The sequence below is a fragment of the Pocillopora verrucosa genome, chromosome 3 (assembly GCF_036669915.1).
Source record: "Pocillopora verrucosa isolate sample1 chromosome 3, ASM3666991v2, whole genome shotgun sequence".
Taxonomy (NCBI): domain Eukaryota; kingdom Metazoa; phylum Cnidaria; class Anthozoa; order Scleractinia; family Pocilloporidae; genus Pocillopora; species Pocillopora verrucosa.
Genome location: NC_089314.1, coordinates 9531322 through 9555300, shown reverse-complemented (window position 1 = coordinate 9555300; position 23979 = coordinate 9531322). Strand labels below are relative to the sequence as shown.

The 23979-nt window shown below is 39.7% G+C and overlaps 2 protein-coding genes across 2 annotated transcripts; both read right to left on the bottom strand.

Annotated features, from left to right (window-relative positions):
• Positions 1-82: 82 nt before the first annotated feature.
• On the bottom strand, positions 83-1869 carry LOC136279711 (uncharacterized). Its single transcript, XM_066163661.1, has 2 exons — positions 1774-1869; positions 83-1626 (listed from the first exon to the last, which is right to left on the bottom strand). Exons 1-2 carry the CDS (start codon positions 1799-1801, stop codon positions 692-694), a joined length of 963 nt encoding a protein of 320 aa, XP_066019758.1. The 5' UTR covers positions 1802-1869; the 3' UTR covers positions 83-691.
• A 1078-nt stretch (positions 1870-2947) lies between these two features.
• Positions 2948-21595, bottom strand: LOC131780275 (uncharacterized). Its single transcript, XM_059096894.2, has 21 exons — positions 21362-21595; positions 21086-21163; positions 17515-17724; positions 16715-17029; positions 16482-16565; positions 16129-16175; positions 15521-15740; positions 14689-14940; positions 13836-14161; positions 12880-13318; positions 11798-12174; positions 10962-11232; positions 10465-10705; positions 8926-9119; positions 8565-8819; positions 7747-8124; positions 7493-7631; positions 6532-6673; positions 5572-5898; positions 4976-5264; positions 2948-4268 (listed from the first exon to the last, which is right to left on the bottom strand). Exons 1-21 carry the CDS (start codon positions 21414-21416, stop codon positions 4105-4107), a joined length of 4803 nt encoding a protein of 1600 aa, XP_058952877.2. The 5' UTR covers positions 21417-21595; the 3' UTR covers positions 2948-4104.
• Positions 21596-23979: the final 2384 nt, after the last annotated feature.

Sequence of the window (23979 nt, the reverse complement as noted above, 5' to 3'; positions counted from 1 at the left end):
CGGTTAACTTGAGGCATTTTTCAGTTTGTTCAAGCGCAGTGGGCTCCCAGATAAAAGATCGCGATCATTTTGGGAGATTATTCCGCCTCTACAACACCTTTTCTTTGATGCTGTAACTCGTCACACACAGGGTCCGGCATGCCTACGCTGTCCTGCATTGATGCATTTCTCCAAGGAAAATGTATTCCATCTTAATATTTAATTATGATCAGATTCATTTACGAGAAAGAGGAATCCGGAAACGTTTGCTTGGCTTTCAGCATGTGGCTTCGTAGCTCAGATGGTCATAGCGTCTAATCGGTCTCTGAGGCGCACGGGTTCGACCTGAATTTTCTTCAAGGTTTCTTTTTCATTTCCTGCAATTTCTTTGTTTGCAGCTCGCCTGCATGGATCATCTCTTTACATACGTGCCCCTTGCAAGTAAGAATACGGAAATGTCTTCAGCTTGCACAGATACGCCATCAATAGCGTTTCTAGTCAAATGTCGAAACGCCACTAGTGTCTTGTGAGTAGAAAGAAAGAATTGTTACTCTTCTACTAAAAACGAAACCTCTGACTAATGTATATTCTCCATCTCGTCCTGTCACCTTAGTGAATGTAAACTATTCTCATTTCGGAGATATCTTTTACAAGAAGTCACAGTAACTCATCGCTTTGTTGACAAAAAACTTGTGCGAGTTTTTTAAAACCTTTACAACCGCCAACCGAATACGAAAGATTCCTCGTCACTCTCTTCCAGGAAAGCAACACTAAATTTTTCTTTTCCCCGAAGGCAATTTTTCGATTTACACATTATGGTTCTTCTTTGCCTCATTTCCTCCCCTTCCAGGTCTAAACTGTCACAACCATAATCTCTATGCTTTGCAGATCTTTTACGTCTACTGTTGAACTGCTCACAGCTCATTTTAACGGTGTCCTCCTCGTAATTTAAAACAAGAAATATCACGTAACCACTAGAAATGCAGTATGTTATAACTAACACGAAGGTAGCTCGAGGTATCCTTGGCCCAAATTCTTCCATTGCCATACCTTCAGGCAAGCAGACGTAAATTTTATTCAGTTGCCATTGAATGAAATCTTGCATATAATTACTAGGCTGTATCGACTGCACAACAGCGTGAAAAATCCTTTGGGACCATTTTTCGAAATGGGCCCTGGTTGCCTCCCAGGCAATAGTAAGAATTATGGTGATATAGTCACCTTTTGGGCCTGTTTCAGTGGTTACATTCGGTGTTAGATAAATAACGATCTTTGCGCACAAAAGCAACACAACCATCAACCAGCTGGTTACACACAGAACGGGTAAAATAGGCTGGGGAGATTTCTTGTGGCTTCGAAGTCTAAAAAGCACGAGTAAGAAGGTTGCATGTGCGGCGGTGAGAACACCGAATGAAATCTGCCACTTTGCAGGCTTCTCCAACAGGTAACATTGTGACATGTTGGGCTGATGCCGAGTTTTTTCATTTAGCACGGGAATAGAATTCAGAAACAGAGCGTTTCCCTTTGGGTTTAAAACCAGCTCTTCCCCAAGAGAAACGAATAAGGCCACAGCAAGGAGACAGGACTGTGTCAACCAGAGGGCGATTTCCATTTGTGATTTGCCACATGAGCAAAAATAATCTGCAACTGTTTGACAAAAGAGAAAGTTCTTCAGCGATGGATTGAACGAAAATGCATCACAAAGTTAGGTTCAAATGCTAATTTGTATCCTAATTTGACTTGTGGTTATTAGCTCGTGGGGCATATATCATTATTTATCAACTGGCCACTCACCTGCTCGGCACCTGCTATCAGCGGGCATAACATGTTAGTTTTAATCTTCTATCAAGTAAATAAGCATTGAATTTGTTTCAGTCCCACCTATTAACCAACAGCAACAGACACACAATGATTTCTCTTGAAGCTGTTCTCGTTGATCATCGCATCTTAACAACAGAAAGCGAACCAGAAACACTATTATTGTCATACCCCGAACAGCAATTAACTTGGGAGAAATCCTGTTGGATTGAATACTGCATCATTAGTTGCGACAACACGACGAAACGAAGATGCGACGACTACCAACGACATCCCGAAAACAAAGTTACGACAACGACGCATGGTCAGATGAAAGCAAATGATTCAAGGATTATTATATTCCACAAGAACAAAACTAAAATCTGGAGGTACTTATGATATTGTAGATCACTTACAGATGGTTTGGATACCAATTTCAAGATCTCAAATGAACACTGAAATGTTTCATGGTGACTTTGAACTGTTAAATATTTGTTTTAAAATCAACTACAATAGTTTGAACCACTTTAAAGGAGAAGACTTCTCTAAACTTCCCCCCCCCCAAAAAAAAATAAATAAATAAATAAATTTTCTCACATTAAAAAGTGAATGTTGAAATGAGAGAGCAACAAGCCTCGTTTCACGTTCCAGATATCAACCGTATATTTCTTAGGGAAAAAAAAAGGGCGCCGCCATTTCGAAACCAACTCTTTATTCTGGCGGCACTCGCAGACGTCCCAGAATTCAACTCAAATGGTAGGAAGCGCAACGCACAATTTACAAACGACTGCGTTGACAATAGGCCGCTGTGTTTGAATTTAGGTCGCGTCTTAGTCCGAATTGATACTCGAATTCGAGTGCAGCCTTGTTTTGGCCCGAAGAACGTTACGTCATGGTGAGTGGCAAGACAAATAAGCAATTTTAAAACTACCAGCGCCTTTGTCTTATTTTAGCACAACTTAGGACGATTTTCAGAAGGTCAGGTCAGTCTGGAATCTCACAGAACACGGCAAGTATCACGATTTCACATTCGGTATTTGTGGAAGGCAAAAAATATTTGTGGTGTCTGGAACGGTTCAGTCCCTTTGCTTTACCCTTCCATGAATGTTACAGTTCGTATCACGGCCATTCCAACATAGCTATATGGTGGAAAATATCACAGAGAAAAAACCACATTATGAAAAGTTTATTGCAAATGTTTTCCTACATTATTTTACACACAGGGTGCATGTCTATTAAACTTCAAACTTATGCTCACTCGATAAGCGCTTGTTGGGTTTGAGGTTGATTGCGTGTAAAGCGAGTAGTCGAAACGGCTTTACTTCTCTTGTATACACCGCTAAAAAACCCTCCCAGTAAAATCCTAACGAAAGCCATCAGCATATGAGGAACTAGTCGTTATTTGGTGTTGAAGGGGGGGGGGGGGTACACATGGTTTTTATGGGGGGGAGAGGCGACCAGTCCCTATCAAAAATGTTTTCAACGGAGGCATCTGTACTTCTGTGCAAATGCTACATTTGACAACGCATAACTGTTTCATTTTTTTTTTTTATAATTTACAATCCTTTCTAGGCCTTGTTTCACTAGAGGTCACTGACCCCATGGAAACATATTTTATGCATGCCTCCCCCCCTTCCCCCCCGTCCCCCCATGACTTACTACATCATAGCTCAAAACAGCTCAAAAGCCTTGAACTACTAGTGATTAAAAATGTGTTTAAAATGATACACACATTAAACTATTTACAGAGTTAGGTGAATGCTTGCCATCGTCAAAGATGACTCTGGAGATCTTTTCTGAATATCAATTACGAATGTAAACCAAACTAAAAATGCTGGTTAGTGAGGAAAATTTTGGAATTAGCTGCCTCAAACAAATCGGCAATGAAATATGTATCATGTACCTAAAAATTAATAAAAAAATGTTTTGAAAAGACTGAAAAAAAACTGCTCAAAACTCTAGTTAGTTTTGTCCATTTGCTCTTACTTCATCTTTTCGTAATTCATACTGGATCCTATTGACGGATCCAGCAGAGCAATGTCCTAATCACATAATCTATACTAATAGATTTTCGTCGTTGTTAAGATTTTCCTGGACAAGTTCCTCATTCAAAATCTTTCAAACCAGATTCAAAGAATCGCCAATAAATATCTAATCTCAGTTTCCATCTACAACCGTCAGGGAAAACTTGCAAGCGTAGATGCGCCAGAATTTTCGCTTCTTCAGTGGTTCAAAGTTCACACTCAATTTTTTTGCAAGAAATATTTTAACAAAATAGTTTGCATGTTCTTTAGTGAATGGTAGGACCTATAGTTATTTCTTCCCTTCTTAATGAGATGGATCCTCGGGGGAGATCCTCCCTGAGTTTTTATTCTTATTCTTGTTAAGATACAATATAACACCAACGACGAGAGCGATAAACACAAGGCCACCTATTACGCCGCCCACGATGGCTGCTGTCATGTTTTTGTCCTCTTTTTCTGTTGGTGTCGCTGCAAAACAAGAAAGTTAAAATGTTTAACGTCAAATAATGAGAAAATGGAGAGATTTCTTCACTTATAATCAAGAGAGAATCATTTACATACAAACCAATGATCGATCTGATGTGAACGTTGCTAAAGGAGTGGTCTTAAGTTAAAATTCCTTGTCTGATTTCACCGCGGTATTTAATTCGATAAGCACGCGACTTAGGGGTTGTTTACTTGAAAGTGGAGACCCCAGGTAGGTGAGGTAACTCGCGTAGTCGTGGTCGAAAAACAGGCTGCGTTTACATACAACCTTACAACCCCGAGATTCCAGGGAGAGGCTCTGGCGCGCTTGCAAAGGTAACATGAAAGCGACCCCGGCTAAGCGGGTTACCCCTCCTTGAGACATTCACATGACGAATTGCGACCCTGGCAATGGCGGGTTACCCCACCCATCAAAAAAACGTTATCCAGATAGTTTAGAGATTGTGTGGACTGGCCGGCTACCTTACCAAATCAGGTAACCTCACCTTCCTCAACTCCATATGAACAGGCCTTTAGCACTGTAATTCACCTCCAGGTATACAAGGTTACTGATTTCACCCTACCCCCCTGTGTCGGTAGGAAAAGCGGGTGGATGAGATCCTAAATGGAACTGGAAATGACTTGTGCGTGACGTTTTTTCGTTTTAGGGGTAAGGGGGGGAGAGAGAGGAGAGCAAAACCTATTTTTACCTCCAACAGTTGGTGGTGCCGTGGTGGCGTTTGTCGCATTACTTGCATCATTGGACGGAGCAAAGAATGTCGCGTGAGTTGAAAGACAATTCAATGTGTTATTTCCTCCATCCACGGCGGTCATTCCTTTTTTGTCCCATGTTTTTGTATCTTTTTTAAAGTAGTTACAGCCACGTTGTTTACCGACCGGCAGGGCTGACACAGTGAATGTCAGGGTAAGAGGTTGTGGAAGGTTTGTAACTGGAAGTGGGTTTTTCGAAACTGGGTCTTTTAAGTCAATGCCAAGAACCTGTAAGACACAAAGTAAGCATGAGGTTAAAACGGGTGAACTGAATGCAAAACAGTTCTGCTTTATATGATGGCGGAGTCCTCGTTGGAGCGCATCAAAGTTGTCATAATGAACCAATCCAAGCACAAAGGAATTACTCGTTAATGATCGAAAGTGTAGGTAACACAAGGGACAAGGTTACATTTGATTTCAGTTTAACTTCTCTTGAGTTACGATGGCAAAAAAGCCGCGTCAAGCAGCGAATTTCAGCTATGTGTTTAAGGCTAGGTGATCCAGTGACCCTGAACTGGATAGTGGATAGCTTCACCTGGGTATGATCAACATCAACTTGGTCATCCTGCTTATCTTTATCCACTGCGATCAAATCCTTCTTGTACTGTACCACTTGCACAACTACTCCCTGGCATGTCTTCCCGCCCTGGCACTTTCTTGGACCACTGAAGAGGTTCACCAGTGACGGGCCAGGATTAAAACTGGGGGCACCTGGTCTGTTGTTTGCCTTCATTACACTCTTCAAGTCTGTTAATTTAACCTTAACTGACCCCAGATTTTCATTGAATATTTCCTTCTCGTCGTTAAGGAAAAGATTATTTGCGAAATTATTCGCAAGAGAATCAAATGCTGCTTCCACGTTCTGTAAGTAAAAGAAATGAAAGCTCAAAACGCATATATTTCAATAGGCAAAACGGGGTAGTGCATCGATGCAAGAAATTAGGATTGTGTAGAAAACGATCGCCAAATTCGAGGAGAGTACTACATGTATCTAACAACAACCCCTCGCATGAAACGTTGTTCTCACATTCAATGAGAACAGATGGGGATCTTAAGAAATCCCATAGATCGCCGTATTAGGAAAACCTCATATCAGATGAACACTGTATAGTATTCAAGGAGGTTCGAGCGCCACTAAGTACTAAACTTATCTTAAATTCCGTACTTGCAGCCGAACCTAACTTCCATCAAGAGAAAGTTTCCGTCAGTTGAACTGTGTGGCTTGTGGAACGAGTGTGAAAAGTCAAATTACTGCACGGACGGTGAACTTGTGCACGGGGCTTACAAGTTGATTTATTCGCGCTCTGGTTAATTTTTTTCCTTTCGATCAATGGCCATTTACACCACTCTTACTACTAAACAGGCCCTGACTAACTTCTTGTAGATGTGCCTTCAATAGGGTTCGATTGTTCCGAATTTGCCCGACAATTTTCCCTTTTTCCCCTGAATGTTTGAGAGTATCAGAAAGCAATGTTGGACCTGCGTCCTGATCTACCTCTTGTAAGCTGGTGTCGTTTTCTACAAAGTCGCCAGCAAGGTCGCTGATAAAATCGAGAAATTCGTCTGCCTTTTTAATGGGAATGGGTTTTTCGCCATACCCATCCAAAATCTTCACTGCTGCATAAGCCACGCCGGAGCTAAATACATAAAAAGGAAAGGAGAGATTAGATTAGCATTTTTATTGTCCACCTTTAAGGGTTGATGGCGGTCAAGGTAATTGCTAATAGTAGTAACTGACGAGAGAGAGAGCAAAGTTTTAGAGAACCTGAACTTTGGACGAAGGGCATAAGCATTCCTAACCGATAAATTGAAAATCATAAAACATTGGTAATAAAAAGAAATGTTAGAGACCTTTTCGTGGTCACTATTAAATATGTTTGTAGTTAGGTTGACACGACAAGTTACCGTGATACCTAAACCAAGCTCGGTATATGTCGCTCTTGTTGACAAATAGTTATAAACTATTTCTATCTCACATTAAAGTTCACACGGCAACCAGGTGGACAATCAGAATTGGTTTGATGCTACTCTGGTTTACAGATTTAATGAATGTGACCGAAGAGGTTAAAGTTCATAGACCCAACGTTTCAACACTCCTCTAATGCCTTCATCAGGGGTGATCTAATTAGTGATAGTATAAAAAGACCTCTTGTTGCAACGTTTAGATCACCCCTAATGAAGGCACTAGACAGGAGTGTCGAAACGTTGGGTATATTAATTGTAACTTATTCGGTTACATTTATTAAATTTGTCCGAAGCTCTAACGGATAATAAAGAGATAACCTCCAATCTTGCGCTTATACAAAGTCTAAAGCTTCAAGCAAATAAAGCACTTAAAACAGCGAAAATTCGAATGTAACAACAAGAACCCCCAAAATGCCTTAATTTAAACTACACATTACTTCATTAACGAACATTTTCAACTTTAGGAATCGTCGGAATGCTTCAGTGTTTACCTGTTACCGGCAGCTTTTGGGTCTGTTTGGACTAAAGCGGTCAACATAGGAGCTGCATTATCTTGGTCAACTTCAGTAGCATCTAGGATTTGCAGAAGAGCTGCTTGTGCTTTTTGAGAGATATTGCGCTTCAGCTCATCTGGAAAAAAAAGAAGAGAAACATTACTCAAGTTAATGTAGTGGTTCAGATAATTGGTTAGTACATCATCGCTTGGATGGTACACTATCACTTATGACCACGATCATTCGCTCACCTGAGGTGTTACTGGAGGCGTCGAAAACAGTGCCTGTTATACTGATCAATGCTCCCATAGCTTTATCTGTGTCTCCACTCAGTAACTTATCGTCAATGGCATTTTCGAACAAGTTATCCAAAGCAGCGGGGTCTAGATCTGCCGGATCCGGCGGGCTAGAAGTGATATTGAACGTTTTAATAGCATACGATCCGAACTTATCCTCAATCACACAGCATAAGGTGAGGACATTATTTGGACCAGATCCTGGCGGAACGATGTCTTCCTGTTCTGGTGTGGAAGATGGAGGCCCATATGTCTCGCAGATGTCTGCACTAATTAGTTCACCAAATGAATATCGAAGTGGGCCAGCGTCTGAATCAGTTGTCCATTGCTTTGCTATAAGTTTGATAACCAGAACTTAGTTAGTAGTACGAAAGTCGCGAGGTCTGATCGTCTGGGTGTGGGTTTTCCTGAAAAAATATGTTTCGTAGGCAGTAACTGATGTTACGACCACCCGAGTGGACGTCATCACCAGTTCCGCGTTGTTTTTGGTTCAACTTATAGATGTTTTGTTCATGGGAACCTGTTAGTCAGGTTTTCCTGGACGGTATTGGCACAAAGTTCTAAGTAATATTCTCCAAGCGTAACGAGGAAGTTGCAATGCATTGGTAAAGTAAGGTGCCAGCAGTTATTGAGCCCTCTTGAGAGTGCTCGGTCTGTCCTAAGCTTTTGATAAGTCAGCATCCCAGGGTCAGTCAAATATGCTGACTTCTTTTTGACTGCTCCCATACGAAAATTTGGGAAGAAACAATAATTAAAAGGGATTTGTTTCTCACCTGTCATAGTTACGAGATCCAGTGCTTGCACAGAAGTAGGAGAAACTTCGAACGTACCGGAACTGGGCCCAGTTCTCACCTCCACCACCACGAATGCTGCACCCTCGTTACTTCCTTTTCTCACTGTTAACTTACATCGATATTTACTGCCCGGTTTCAGAACATACTGGGGGATAACCATCATTGCAAATGATATACCTTCGCTGTAGTATTCTTCATCGAGTGTGTATTTGGTCAAGTCAACAGTGGAAAAACCTAAAAGACAAACAGGTGAGAGTTTCTTACTTTGCTTCTGAATGCAATGGAATCCTTAGTCTGGATGTTTTATGGCAAAACAATTTATCGTTTATTCTGAACGCACCTTGTGCCGGAGGGCAACTCCATTCTACTTTATCAGGCTCGGCGCTTGAGTTATAGTATCCATCCAATTTTACTCTTTCACTTGCTTTGACCTTCATCTGCGCTAAATCCACCCACACAGCGGGCGGGTTTCCTTCCACCACGGTCAGCGTTATAGAGGCAGAGGCTGATCGTGATCCTTTTCTCACAGTCACGCTGGTACATAAGAGTAAACATTTTAGTAAAGGACTATCAATTATGAAGAAAAAAAGGGCAGCTAATCACAGTTTACGACTGGGATTATTACTGCTACCCCTGGATGAGACGCTCTGGGATTTCTTCTTGTTTCACTGACAGGTCAATGGTACCAAGTTACATTCTTGGGTGGCTTGAAGCGATGTGATAAAAAAGAGTAATTTAATATTATCAACTGAGTTGATAATGTAAATTGGTCACCGCAAGAATTTAAAAGCAAACGTCTCGAGCGTTAACTCCTCGTTAGCCCTTCCAATCGCTCTGACGAAGGGCTAACGCTCGAAACGTCGGCTTTTAAATTCTTTACAAAGGCCAACTTACGTTATCGACTCAGTTGATAATACTGAATTACCCAGTTATACTCTCCCACCGACGCAGCCACACAGTTTCTTTCGAAACTTACCCCGTTGATGATAAAGTGGTTTGCAGAAAAATACACTACGTCACCACCACATCGGTGGCGGGAACGAGAACGTAACGAAACAAAGCATCAACATTTTCCCTTTTACTTAGGGCACCAAATCACTTTTGCGAAAATGTTACAGGCGCTTCCGGTGACCCTTTTTGAAGAGTCTATGGCTATTTACTATGGGAAGGGAAATGTCGGTTGAATGCAGTGTCTCGTGGTGAAAAGGTCATCAGCTATGGCAAAAGTATTTCGTACAACTGTGCATTTTAGTTGTGTCCAGGGAACTTACAACCCAACCAATTTTGTTTTCCCGCTCTATGTTCTTAGTTGATTTGACCCAGCACCACACAAAGCACACAGAAGCTGTTTAGTCAGGTCATAATCATCTCCAAAGACCATTTGCTCGAAATTAGTGCATAGGTTATTGAGATATGGAGAAAGAAGTGATCTTTGGTTTACCACTGGCAAGAGGGGATGCGGTAGGAACCACAGAAGGCCATCTTTGGTACTTCTTAGAAATTAATCGTGACCATGACTCAGCCATGTGGTTCTCCGAACAATAAATAGTAGCCTGAGTCCAGATCCTACCATTTAGCGTTTGTTAGACTCCCGTATCGGAATTACTAAGCTCTTAGCTACATGAGACAGACTCATTAATAAAGGGGTAAGTTTCTAAAGAAACTGTGGTGCTGCGTCGGTGGGAGAGTATAGCAGGTAATTTAGTGTTGACAACTGGGTTGAAAACGTAAATTAGCTCTGACGAAGGGCTAACGCTCGAAACGTCAGCTTTTTTACCCTTTACGGTGGCTAATTTACGTTTTCAACCCAGTTGTCAACACTAAATTACCTGCTAGACTCATTAATAGTTTTATTGATGAAGATGATTGTTACCCATACCTGATCATGTAAGATTTTCCTGCTGCAAAGTGTTTGCTCTGTACTGCAGTTATACATGGAGAATCAGCGCGTAATATAATGGAACTGTCCTGAGTTGAGCGGCAGGGTGCATTACCATCTTTGCAGCTCCAGTCACATTTAAAAGAGTTTCCGTCGGAATCGTCAAGATCATCAGGATCCACTGTCAACGTCTCAGCGTCGAGCTCTACCGACCCACTTTCGAGACCTATTTGTCGATCACCTAAAAAAAGGGGTAGGGATAAAGTTTAAAAATGCGTCGCCGGAATAGTTTATCCTGTTTGTTTGATTTATTTTACGTCAACTTCAGAACTCCACCTTGTTGCCAACCGAATTTGTCATCGAATACTTCAAATTAAAAATCCTTGGGTATGCTTTGTAAAAATATTCGCGCTTAAAACGATTCTTAGAAAGAAAGTACAAATAGACATCAAGAAATGACAATAGGAGCCGGAAAAGATCCATGAAACAGTCCTCACCTCCAGATATGTAGGGATCGAGTGGAGTGGTCAAAGCCCTAATGACCACGCTGACGGAGCTCTTAATATTTGCATCATAGCTCATACTTCCAGTTACTTTGAATGTGCAATTGACATCCGCTGTCAGTATCCCGCGACTTAATTTGAGAGCGGGCTTGTTTTTCGTGTTCTGAAACGAAGCACTGTCTCGCACCTTTTGTTCTGCGTTTGGGTTGGTACATGTTACTATCCATGAAAAGGTCATTCTAGTGTTGTTGACACAAGGTGCTACCTGTAGATTAAGAATTGTATTATCGTAGGTTAACAAAAGAAAGTGCTAATGTACGATGTCCCTCACACGACAACTTAGATTGAGTGATGGAAATCTAAGTGATTATTTCACTGCTCCTAGTGGAGGAATGAGGCATCCCCTCATCAAATAATGTCCCAGGGGTTTTAGTTGAAAAAAGAGAGAGGCTCTTGTTCCTGAAAGGAATACCACAGAAGCTTAGTAGAATCTATTGAAGAAGTGTTTGTAGAAAAAAAAGTGAAAGATGTTATTAGCTCTTACGTAGACCTGATAATGAAACTCATTTACAATTGTGTAAATAGGAGAGGGCAGAAGGAGCAGGAAGGGGATGCATAGGATGGGAGGGAAATGAGGAAAAGAAAGAAAAATTGAAGAATTAGAGGGGAAAAAGGGAGAATGGAGAAAAAGTACGAGCAGAATACGGAAATAGGAGAGAGGGAAAGAAGAAAGAGGAAGATGTGGAGGAAGGGTAAAGAAGGAAAGAAAAGGATGAGGAAGGAGATGAAGAATTGACCGCTTTCAATGTGAACATCATGGATTTACTTACAATTGCGTTTGTTTTGATAGAAAAATCCTCCGATACATAAACCTCCCCGTCTATTAGATCGATGCTTGAACTCAGCGTTAGGGCTGGGACCGGATCAGAATTTTTAGTTACTTTATGAGTATGATTATCTCTCCGATTAAGGAAGTTTGCCACTTCAAGGTGAAACATGTATGTTTTCCCTGATTCAAGTAATCCCCCATAGATCTTCACGCTATCATCATCTGAACTCAGCGCATCGAGGACACTTTTAATGTCTGTCACGTCATTGTCATCAGGCGATGTCACGGACCATTTAAAGTTGAGTGGCCGGCCACCACCTCCGTAGGACTGGGATCCAGAGAGAGAGAGGTTTCCGCAGGAGGAAAGAACTTCAGGACCTTGCAGAAAGAAATACGGTAACTCATTAAGTAACGAAAAAAAGAAAAACTGAACAGACCTCATACCCTCTGTATGAAAATTATCCTTGTACGAGGCTGATCCTGTTTGAAATGTCATATTAATGTTAACCAGCTAAAGTTGAATATCATTCACAACAATTTAGCGAAGTGGAGGTGGCCAGGTTAAATCTTTTTCAGTATATGCTAACAAAGGGAGATAATATAAAACAAAAAGATGATTTTAACTAATTACTTACTGCAACGAACTCAATATTTTCTGGTGCAAGGAACGCACACGTGTCTCTTCGGCTACACGAAAGGTAAATAGTACGTGCTATTCACCTCCGAACTTGCCGATCAGCGCGCGTGAAAATGGCTGTGTGGTATATACTAAATTAAAGTGATCTGTGTGCGGAAACTACAAGTCAAGTATTTTTAAAAACTTAAAAGTTTGAAGGTGAATCCTGGGCGTAAGTCAATATGGAAATTCTACAGCAGTTGAGCCTTAACAACAAAATAATATATAATTTGCCTAACAGCCTACAGTTATTGAGGTCACATGCTTAAATTCACAAACACACTTGAAATACTCTGTCCTTTGAAGAAATTACAAAAATTACATCTAACCCAACATTAATTCTTTGTAATAAACCTCTTCATCATCATTCAATATGAGGTCTCCTTGAACAACACAACTGAATTTACCTGTGATTACGGGTGTGGGCCGTAAGGGATCATCAGGCCCCTGGACTGGAACTGAACCACTGTAAAACTCACTGTATGTTTCTCCGTAGGCTTGGAAAACGTTATCCTTAAAAACCAAACTGTCGCCAGTGGTAACATTTGCGCCGGCTCCAAGGAGAATAGTTACCTCTCGCCAGCTGCTTAAGTAGCATTCTGCGTCAATTCCAAAAGTAACAACTACTGCTGCGGTAAAGAAATTTTCGCAAGTTTCATCGTCATTGGCAATGTCAATATCGATGTCGAAAAGAACTAGTATCATGGTGGCTGTGTCACTGAACTTCACAGTGGTGACGTTGGGTGCGCGTGCATAGGCAGTCAGGATAGCGCTACCAACGGTGTTGAGTCCACCATCCATGGAAAGAGACACGTCGAACCGGGTCGAGGTATCAGCTGCTGGTGCCTACGAATTAAAGTTAAGGTATAGAGTTTGATGGAGCGAAATGTGTCACCTTCTGTTATTTTTTTTTTAATTCTGGTGTTCAGAAATCAGAGAAGTACTTATTTGATTTCAGGCGTTGCAAGCTATTCAGCATAATACGGTGAAAAATATCTCTTTCGCTTAGCTATTTCTTAAGGTTAATATTTTCATTATGTAATGACAACCATGGCTCCTTTAACCGAATGTGTCGGTGTACGATGATTCTTTTAATGGCGCCGTTTCACTTATGAGCTTAGCAAAGCATAATAATAATTACTTTGACTGACTGCACTGTTCATGAGACTTGCTAAATGATATAAAAGATCGCTGTCAGCAGGAAAATGTGCAAGGCGATCAGAGGTGACCACCCTTGGTCAGAGTCTTTGCTGAAGGAAAGAATCTCTTTGTTAGGGAAACCAAGTGATTTCAAATTAACTGATTTTCACCCTTTGGCGAAACAATGAGCATTCTGACCCTCCCCTCCGGTATAAACACTTACTTTGCATTTGAGATGAGTTTCGTTTAAAAAGATGATGTCTTTGCTTTCGCTGGAATTGAAATAACACACGGTCTCTTTCCAGTCGAAGAAACCGTTGCCAACAAGTATCACGTTTTCCGGTAAGTCGTCCTTAAGAATTTCATATGGCGTGACATTCCTCAGAGCGAGGTTTGAGCTATTGTAATAATATATGGGAACTGACTCGTTGAGTTTAATCTGCTCCCCACCATCGTGGACGAGTATCACTGAAAGGTTGTATTTTCCCGCGGTGTAATTAGGCCATGGTTGAAAAACGCAGTGAGCATGGGTGAGATTTCTTTGGGTGGCTTGAAAGAGAATTTTAAGGATATAAGAATCCATTAATCACAAAGATTCCTCAGGGTGGAAAGTGAATCATTATGCTTGCGTTAGTAGATCTCTACTTAAAGGGTTTCATAATGGTCGTTTGGGATCCTTCAGTTTACAAATGTAAAAAAAAAGACCTTTTTAACTTTTTTCTCTCCAAGACCATGAAAAGAGTTTCTCTAAACGGTGGTAACACATTTACAAGAGCTCAACCTACCTAACTAAAATTAATTTCTATATATTCTTTCAACCAAGAGATGAACTTCCTGGTCCATTCAAATTACATCGTTAAATAAAGCGCAATATTTAGGCCAGGTGCGTGAATTAAGAGCGGTTTTTCTTGGCCCTGATCGCTAAGTTTTTTCCCATATGAGCGTATTCATTAACAGGAAGAAAAAGCACACAAATATTTACCCCGCTTCCAACAAATGACGTGATTGTGTAATCGATGATATTATGTATTATGTAGGAACTTTCAGTTTTTACACGAACTAAGATTTTTTTATACCTGTAGTATTAACAACCTCTACTCCACTATCTGGGTTGTACAATACACACACAGTCGCGATTCCTGCATTAAATCCAGCACCAATTACCCAGACTTTAGGTTGGCCGCTCGCAATGGTTTGTGGAACAGTTGTCGTGAGAGCCGTGCACGTTGTTCCGTCCCCTCCGCATTTACCGCATGCGTCAAACACTAAACCACTGTTTGGTACACCGTCGCATCCAATACATGTCGAGTTGGTCCCATTACACACTCCTGTTAGTTTAAGATTGTAGGCAGTAAAAAAAGAGCAGAATAGACCATGACATTTGTTGCAGTGCTCCATGAAACAAGCTAATTTACCAGTTGTGTGCTTTGTTGAGAAGCCTCCGAACAGGAATGAGGCTTAAGTTGACCTCGTTGGGATACAAACTTTGCAGTTTTTTGCAAAGTAAATCACTCTTCGTTTCATTTCTATTTCATTTTGAAGTAAACGTTAACCCTACTTTCTCTCTATGTCTTAGTTCATTTTCAGTTATGCACAATAATTTTCTTAAATATGTCATTATCCAACCATTATCCTAACGCACGAAGATGTAATACTTTTTATTTTTGAAGAGAAACAAAAAGTTTGCCTATCTTTGTTTCGAAAAGGTTTTTTTCGATTTGAGACAGCAAAATAACGTCAAAATTAGAGTCAACGCTGATTTTATCAGGAAACTGCATTGGTCATCAATCTTCGGCGGGATAGTTATGTTTGATATTACTCTCAGCATTAATGAACCTTCTCCTCGCCTCGTCGTCTTATATATCACAGAGGGAGACAAAGAGGATTATAATTTGGTAGGTGACATACCGCATGCATCCTTTAAGTGGTTGGCCATTTTCCCCGTATTACCGCCGGTGCACACATGGCAGTCGTCAAGGGCTGCATTCCCGTGACAGTCATTGTTACAATCCTTAAAAACGTTATCTTCACTAGCTGATAGGCATTTAAAGCAAGTATCGCTCGAGTTTGTTGCACTTCCTCCGCAATTTCCAAGGCAGTCTCTCGGATCGTCTATCCCCGTATCTCCCTTTGAGTGGATATTAGAGGAAAGTAGAAATTATAAAGCACTACTCATTCTAGGGTCAAGGGGAGTTTTCATACCCAAGCCTTCACGCTGTCCAAATTCTCTTCCATTTCTCCACATTTCTCTTTAAATGGATGTTAATGGAAATTTGTTTTTTATGATGCAATTTCACCTGGGGTAAATAAAAGTAGACATTACATATCCTCAAATGATGTCCTTGTCGAAAGAAAGATCTCTTCATTTCCCTTTGATAATTCATGGCTCTCTTATGGGGGGGAGGGCTCGAAAAGGATTGCTCATGATTTTGCATCATGTAGTTTACTGCGTGTGTTACAACTATTGAAAACTAAAACAAAGGATCATGGGCAATCAGAAATGTCTCTTTTCTTACCCCATAACATATGCCACAATCCTCTTCAGCGCTACCGCCACAAACGTCTACAAGAAAGGAGAAACACATCACTTACACCCGGCGTTGTTGGCAGCAAGAGAAAACTTCGACTGGTAGTATATAAACCAGTTCGCCATTATCACGAGCTTGTAGGTTAGTTTGAATTTGGATAATCCAAATCGCGAGCTTAGAGCTTAGGAAAATCGGCCACATAGTCTATTATTATCAAGAAGTATAATCTCATGACTTGTAATTTGGGATAAAGGTAGAAATTACGTAGGCAGCCTATAGGTTGGTATAACAAATCGAATATTAGTGGCATTTTTGATATGCTTAATTAATGCAGCACGTACCATTGCAGTCTACGACCCCTGAGCAAACTGTTGGTGGAACAGATGATTTTGATACATAAGAGGTCTTTGAGATGCTATGGGTATCTGAAAATTGAGCAAAAAAAGCATAGTTTGGATCTACTCAAAGGACATGAAAACTATGTAATCTACAAAATGTTAAGCTCATCTTAACCAACGAAGAGTTTCAAATTAACAAGAATTCCAGACTAGAATTATTGATAATTTTTACTCACGGGACATGCACTCAATCTCCACCCAACAAGACACATTCGGACAATGGAAAGGCTCAGACACTGAAGAACTCGGTGCAGGCCATGGAGTAGAAGAGTAGTGCATTGGCGTGACGTTTGCGCTCGGCGTGTACGCCATACCGGAACTAGATGGGGAGGGGCTCACGTGGGGAGATGCATCCATGGACCCTGAAGACATGTTGTAGTCATCGGAGGAGGGCATCGACGACATGTTACCCATAGCACTCACGGTCACGTTATACATCGCGGAAGACGAGTGTAATGTCATGTTGTACTTCATGGAAGAAGTGGCATATCCTTTGATGAAAAAAAATTAATTGTTAATACTTTCGCACGCGGGATGTTACACGCTTCTACGAAGTCTTCTATGAAGAGAAGTGGTATTGCTCAAGACAGTATTCAATCACAACTAAATATACAACTTCCCACTTATCAAATATTTTTTCGCGTTCTTCCTCTATGCTGTATTGATAATTTTGTTATATATCGTTTGATTCGCCAATTTGTTTTTCTCATCTGTTTACGATTTTCTTTGAATTTTAAGTTCCTTGTTTTGTGTCAATGCCTCTGTTCTTCAGAGTTTTGAAAACCAAGTACAGTGAAATGTCAGTTTCCGGACAGTTCTAAAACACTCTCGCCAAAGCAAAAGGTCCCTCTTGAAACTACAAGCGATTATGTTCCATAAATTAGTTACTGAAGGAAATCTTTTTGGTCGAGTTATTGGACGAAAAACTGATTTTTCCTCTATGGATGTCTTCCAACTGTATTTCTCCACTACTCACCAACAGATTTATTGCAGTAGCACACACGGTAACAGTGTGGTGGCAGCATAGGCGACGAGGAAACTGGGACAGAGTTGCTCATGACGTGGGACATTATGGCTGTAACATTTATCCCCTCAGTAGTGTGATATTCACTGAACGACCCACTGACGGACCAACTGACTGACTCAGTGACCGTAGAATGGTCTCCTACAGATATTGAGTAATTCACTGCAAAAAAAAGGGCAAGTTTATCAGTTCAGATAGAGTTCTTGGGCCCATTTGTTCGAAGGCTGATTAGCGCTACCCTGGGGTTGAATTTAATCCATGTTTCTTTATTTCTTTGTTCAAAAGCCTTTAAGGGAAAGATTTTTCTTATTCTTTTTAGAACATTCAACGATCAAATTGCAAAAAAAAAAAATTGAACTGAATTTTCTCTTTCAGACCTGAAATCAAATTTCACGCTAATCCTGGGTTATCTTCACCCAGCTTTGAGCAACCCTGGCCAGATTGTTACTCTTATGTGAAGTCTGGAACTGTTGGCTATACGCCTCGTGGCGGTAACTTGTAATTTTTGATTAGGACGAGGCGGGGGACAATGAAGCGAACACCAGAATTCATTCCTGTTGTCCTTGGGGTTTGCCACCCTCCCCAGGTCTCGTTCAGCATTTTCAATGAAGGAGGCGTGAAGCTTGCCAATGACACGAGAACTAAAAGGAACTACAACGGGACGATTATCCTTGAACTTGCTTCCCTTTCGGTTTTTAATTTCGTGCAAGCGAGGTCATTGGTCGTGCAAAGGTCGAGAGATAGTATAAGTAATCAAAGAAAAAGACGTGAAAATAATTTTCTCGAATAAGTTTTCCCACCGCCAACTACGGCCTTGTGCCTTATAACTCTGTGGGAAGGATAATTGTCCGAAAAAACCGTTGAAAATTTGTCACAAGTGTGGGAAAATATACGATACATTCGATGTGTTCGTTTCTCGAAAGTCCCGCGATAACTTTGTGGAATGATATAGAGAGTCTTATCTCAAGCACCAGCCCATACTGCTCTTTTTGTGAGATCTTTATTTTTTGTAAATTTAAAATCTGTCAAAACCTCGATCTTGAATGAGAAATAGCCAACAAAAATCAGCTTTTCGTGCCCTTTGAGGCGGTGGGTCTTTCAATAAGCGGCCACTTGAACACTCAGGTTTATTTACGTTCTGTTTTGTCATTTTATATGGGTTTAGTCTGAATACCAATTGGGAGTCTCTTCTTGGAGATGATGTCGAATTTGCTTATGAGCCGGGTTGCTGTGCTAACCACCTGCAAAACGGATTATCTTGGATGTTTTCTATTTCCATGTGAGATTCAATTGAAGCCTCCTACTAACTCATTCAAACGCGTTAAAAATTCATATGCCCTAAAACAAATTTTTATTCGAAATAATTTTTATTTTACCGTATGCATTACAGTTCGTTCTTAATAATTCGCTTTATAATTTTGCTCGTTTTCCTTAGAAAATGAAGCCAGAGCCAGCATAGCGCTTTTCCAGGTGAGGCATCAAAGTTACGTGATTAGTTCGCTTTGGTAAGGTTCTTATTAAAATGCTACTCGTATGCATATTCAAAATTTGCACCATCTAATAAGCCTTGCCGCTGTGTCTTTGTTCAGTTCCGAAACATCAACAAAGGCGTAAGAAGTCTAAGAATGGTCATCATCTCAGCCAAATAAAAGCGGAAAATAGAGAAGTTACCACAGTGCAGTAAAAATGGAAATAATTTTTCGACAGGAACTGATTACTCGCCCGGGCAAACACCGAAGACTTGATGGTACGCGATTCAAGGGCGATGCATCTTTGAAATTAATCCGGTACTCGAGAGAACTAGGTTTCATAGCACACTGTTCGTCAGTAACAGTTTTCCTTAAAATTGGAATTATGTCAACACAAAGTGTAATCGCAGCTGGTATTTCTTGTCTTTCATTATTGCTTGGGAGTTAATAAAAGCCAATTTATTGCACAAGCTCTCATCATCCAAGTTTCAATTTCAATATGGCAAAGTATCAAATTCATCTTATTTTTTTGTTTATTGCGCGAAGAAGCCGTTATTTACAGTTTAGTAACGGATTTGAATTTCTCCTCGTCGATTTTAATTGGTACTACCCATGAGCTTTTATTGAGTGTGTTGAAACTAAGTGCAAAGAAATCTTTTCTTTAGAAATTTTTGCAATAAATTAAGGTAAACGCTCACAATTTCAAGGTGGTAGTATTGAGTTGGGTGACAGTTCAGAACCATTTTCTTAGTAAATCCTTTAGTGATTAATTCTCAGGTTGCGTTCTAAATCCACATGTCTAAAACGAGACGTAAAGGTCGTAAAATGACTTTGATCAATGCCGATATCTCCTATATTTCTAGTAATTATTTTATGACACTCCTACATATAAGAAGCTAGCGGATTTAGTTTAAACTGGAGCGCTTTTCATTGCAACATTACGTTTGCCTCTCGCTAAAGTTTCCTGCGCATTATTTATTGATATGCGATCCATATTCATTAAAAATTCTGCTTCAGGTTTTCTTGATAAACTTTGACGTTGCTAGGGTAGTTAAGATGTTTTGCCAGAATTTTATTGAGACTATGCAAACAGAAGAGAGAATCAGCCAAACTTTGACTTTTTAAATTGATTTGAAGCCATTTTAAGCAATTTTGAATAATTTTACAAGTATGTCATATCGGACTTTTGAATAATTCTGGAAATTTATTCACAAAGGATGACACAAAAACTGAGATTGTCGCTTGCGTAATAAAATTTGTGCTCTGAACATAACATGAAATGATCCGTGATGAAATTCTGGTCACGAACCACGCATCTGCCTCACTGATTTTAAACATCATTGTATGAAAGGAAACCATCCCGCCAATTTCTTTTAACACCTTTTTTATTCCCTTAAGTATGAGCGAAATGGTGAATTCTAAAAGAAGGGTTTTGTAAAAGGCGAAGGCATCATAACTGCAGAAAATGATTCAAATAAATGAACGATTGTAAGAAATTGATCAGGTCTATCTTAAAAAGGTTTTTTTGTGCATAATTGTGCATTTTTTTAGCTAATTAACTCAAGCGTTACATTAAATTTATTAAATTTTGCATGCAGCCCTTTTTGGAATGTTGTGTAGTTATATTAATAACAAAAGGCACTGACAGTGCCTTCCTGCGACGATATGACAGATTTCAAAGAATGAAAAAATTTCAGGGAAGGTTCTCGTTCAATAAACAGAAACGAATTGGTCTAATCCGTTGAAATTAAAAATAAAAAGTTTGAACAAACTTCTTTTCAAAACGCTAAACATATATCCCTAAAATAACTTGTTAATGAATATGCCACTAAAGCAGTTGCTTTAATTTTCAAAAATAAAATCTCAATAAATCATGAAAAAGCATCAATCCTTTGGCGAAGGCTTTTCAAAGTACAAGTTTCCTCTTCGAAGGTGCAGGAAAAATATTTGCAAACTCAGGAATGAATCGCAAGTGACAAATGAAGACTCACTTTGGGACTACTAAAATGCGGATTTTCCTCCAATGTGGCGGATTTTAAGCTTTTAATACCTACCCGAAGATGTATTTCCATTTGCCGTCGATGAAAAAGCGATAAAAATCCATATCTTGACGATTAACGACAGAGGTAGACCTACAAATAGAGATAAGCAGAACGTTTTCCCTTCAGCAATCGTTTTCATGCCTTGCGTAACGAATCGATGAAACATTAAATTGCATACTAAAATAATTTTTTAGATACTACTAATAAAAGTTCAGTGTGTTTGCTTTACCATGACAAGATATCTTATAAAGGCAGGGAAGCAAAAAAACGTGAACGGTTTACACGAACCTTTCTTGGTATCCAAAATCGTTCCTTTACTCCAACAATTCCGAAAATGGCCCATGTCTTCACCTGTTTTTAGCTGTTTCTTCCACTTATCAACTCTGAATTAGCGAGCAGAATCTAAGCAAGTGCGGACTGAAAGTTTCAAGTACTTCCTTAGCAAAGTCTTCGTTTTCTTAACTACTTAGTAAAAATAGATCTACTTTTTGTTTCCTTTGGCGAAGAGATAATGACACCCGATTGCCCAACCACCCCATGCTGCTTTGTTTACGTAGATTGTGGTTGCAACCATGGTAACTAGTGAAAGAAATATAATTGACGGGGATGAAACAAGACGTAGAAACAATTAAGTCATAATAATAAGTCTGTGGGATGCGAATGCGCAAAAACAATTAAGAGTGAAATAGTTCGGTTGAAAAAGCAATTTCTCAATTGTAAAGTAACTTGTTCCAAGCGTTTAAGCCCACTGTTGCCATGAAAACATAGCCTTGCAAGACGTCAACACAAAATTTGTCGACGTTGGCCAGTTTTCTTGTAAAGAAGAGAAATATGGAAAGCTGGAAGAGAGAGCTTAACTAGTAAAAAAATATCAACCAATCACTCATATCTAAAATTGCTCGTACCGGCGCTTAAGCTACATGTAAGTAATCTTAAGCGAGCCCGCGACTTTTCTTGGGTCACACAAAATTCCCCTTGTAGAAAAGTGAAATGCGAAATGCGACAATTAATTCATTTCCAAACGATAATTCATCAATGGTCTTACCCGGTCTAATTAAGCGGCCTTATTCATGGTAGAGACATTTTACCCTCTAATGATAGTTTAAGCCTTGCTCTCAGCTTTGAAAGGGTAAATCATTCGCTATGCTCGGCGATTGTTCCCTTCATGCTGCCGCCCTTAAACTGTGGAATGATCTTCTGTGTTCCATCCGTGTTGCATTTCACATGTTTATTCACCTTGGACATTCGATTTTTTTTAACTTGTAGGTTTAATATTTAGGTATAGTTTAATTTTCAACACAATAATGCGCAATTGAAAATATTGCATTGATAATTGTGCAAAATGAATCAATAAATTATTATCATAAATTTTTATCATAATTATCATCATTGACAACTAGGTAACGAATAGTCTCAGTCATAACTCGAACTCTTAGACAGAGCTTGGTTCACCGTCTTTCAACCAAACGTGTTTATATTCTTTAATGAAGACCTCTCTCTTTTAACCAATCATAGAGCTCGTTATGTGGGCTCTTTGTCGTGGGTTCATTGAAAGTCCAAATGAAGATGATTAACACAATAGAAAGTGTTGTAAGAGAAACTTTCATTCGGTAGCTAGCTTTAGCCCCTTAACCCATTAGAGTGACTGGCTTCGAATTTCTCCTTACAGTTGCATCCTTGAATCAGGCACAAAGGGGGTGGATAATATTAATATTACTATCAGGGCTTAGGGAGGGATCAACACAGCTTGTGAAATCGTGTAATCAAACTCCTCAGCGCGGGGGTGCTGCTAACTCTATTTTAGGATGTTAATGACTTACCTTGGCATTGAAGTGTGTCAAAGTGCTTCCTTTTTATATCACGTAAAATCTACTGCATTGAAGATGTAAAAAAAAAATAGTTTATGTACTTGTTGTTCTTTCTATAGAGATATGAGGCACTTTGAAAGTTTGGAGAGTTTAAAGGGAGTTACAGTTCCTGTCAGCTATGGGTCGAGAAACTCACTTTCGTGTTGTCCAAACTTTCTGTGTGGTTCAGATGTCGCTAAACGCACGCTGACATTTCAACAATTAGCTTGTCAGTACATGTCAGAAATGATGAGTTATGTAACTATCGCTGACATGGCTCTTGCATAAAATTGTTTGTCTGAAAAAGTGATCGTGTTGTTGAGTCCTAAAAACCAAAATAAATCTTATCGCATTGAAGTGAATATCGAATGGTTAAGTTTAAAAGTACAGGAAGACATTTACGGAATTATCCTAATTTTCCTGTGCGGACGTAAGTGAAGTAAGAATGTCCAAAAGGATTAAACTGTATTACACCAATTAGTATTCCTATGCGATTTGAAGGTTTTAAATTATTAATGTCTTCTCCAAATTAGAGACTTTGGTTTGAAATTCATCTGATCATGAAAAAGATTCCTTGATGTAAAAGGAAAGGTTTGTTAAACCGCAAATTACTCGAAACTTATTCACAGATATTACGCAAACATGCGTGACTAGGGCAAAGGGCATTTTTGCCTTGAACATATCGGTTTTCATTGTTTTGTTTTCTTACTTTTTTTTATATCAAACAGCTTCATCTCCTCGGGTAGAAGAAGACCTAGTTTTTTTTCTTTTGATATGGCTTAAAATGTACTCTAAATCGTAACATTCAGCGCCTTTTCATTTAGCATTTTTAGAAAAAAGTACAAAACATTTGTTGAAAGTACTGCAATTACAAAAGTGTTCGCTTAGCAATGAAAAGTGATTAATAATTTATCACCGGTAACAAAGCTTTGAATCTACTGGGAGACAAACTCTCAAAGACATGGTTGAGCTCTAGGCATGTTAAAAACAATTTCCAAAACTACATTTCATTGTCATCATCCGACTCAATCACATGGCGACGATGCCTCGCAGGAATCG

What these genes read in the sequence shown, in the direction of transcription:
- LOC131780275 (XM_059096894.2), bottom strand. Translation starts at nt 21,416, where the DNA reads ATGGGCCATTTTCGGAATTGTTGGAGTAAAGGAACGATTTTGGATACC. An exon ending in AGAGGTTGTTAATACTACAG is followed by an intron (nt 14,162 to 14,688) that starts GTATAAAAAAAT and finishes TTCTCTTTCAAG; the next exon opens with CCACCCAAAGAAATCTCACC. An exon ending in ACGACACCAGCTTACAAGAG is followed by an intron (nt 5,899 to 6,531) that starts GTAGATCAGGAC and finishes TTTTACTTACAG; the next exon opens with AACGTGGAAGCAGCATTTGA.
- LOC136279711 (XM_066163661.1), bottom strand. Translation starts at nt 1,801, where the DNA reads ATGCCCGCTGATAGCAGGTGCCGAGCAG. An exon ending in TGATAGCAGGTGCCGAGCAG is followed by an intron (nt 1,627 to 1,773) that starts GTGAGTGGCCAG and finishes TTTGTCAAACAG; the next exon opens with TTGCAGATTATTTTTGCTCA.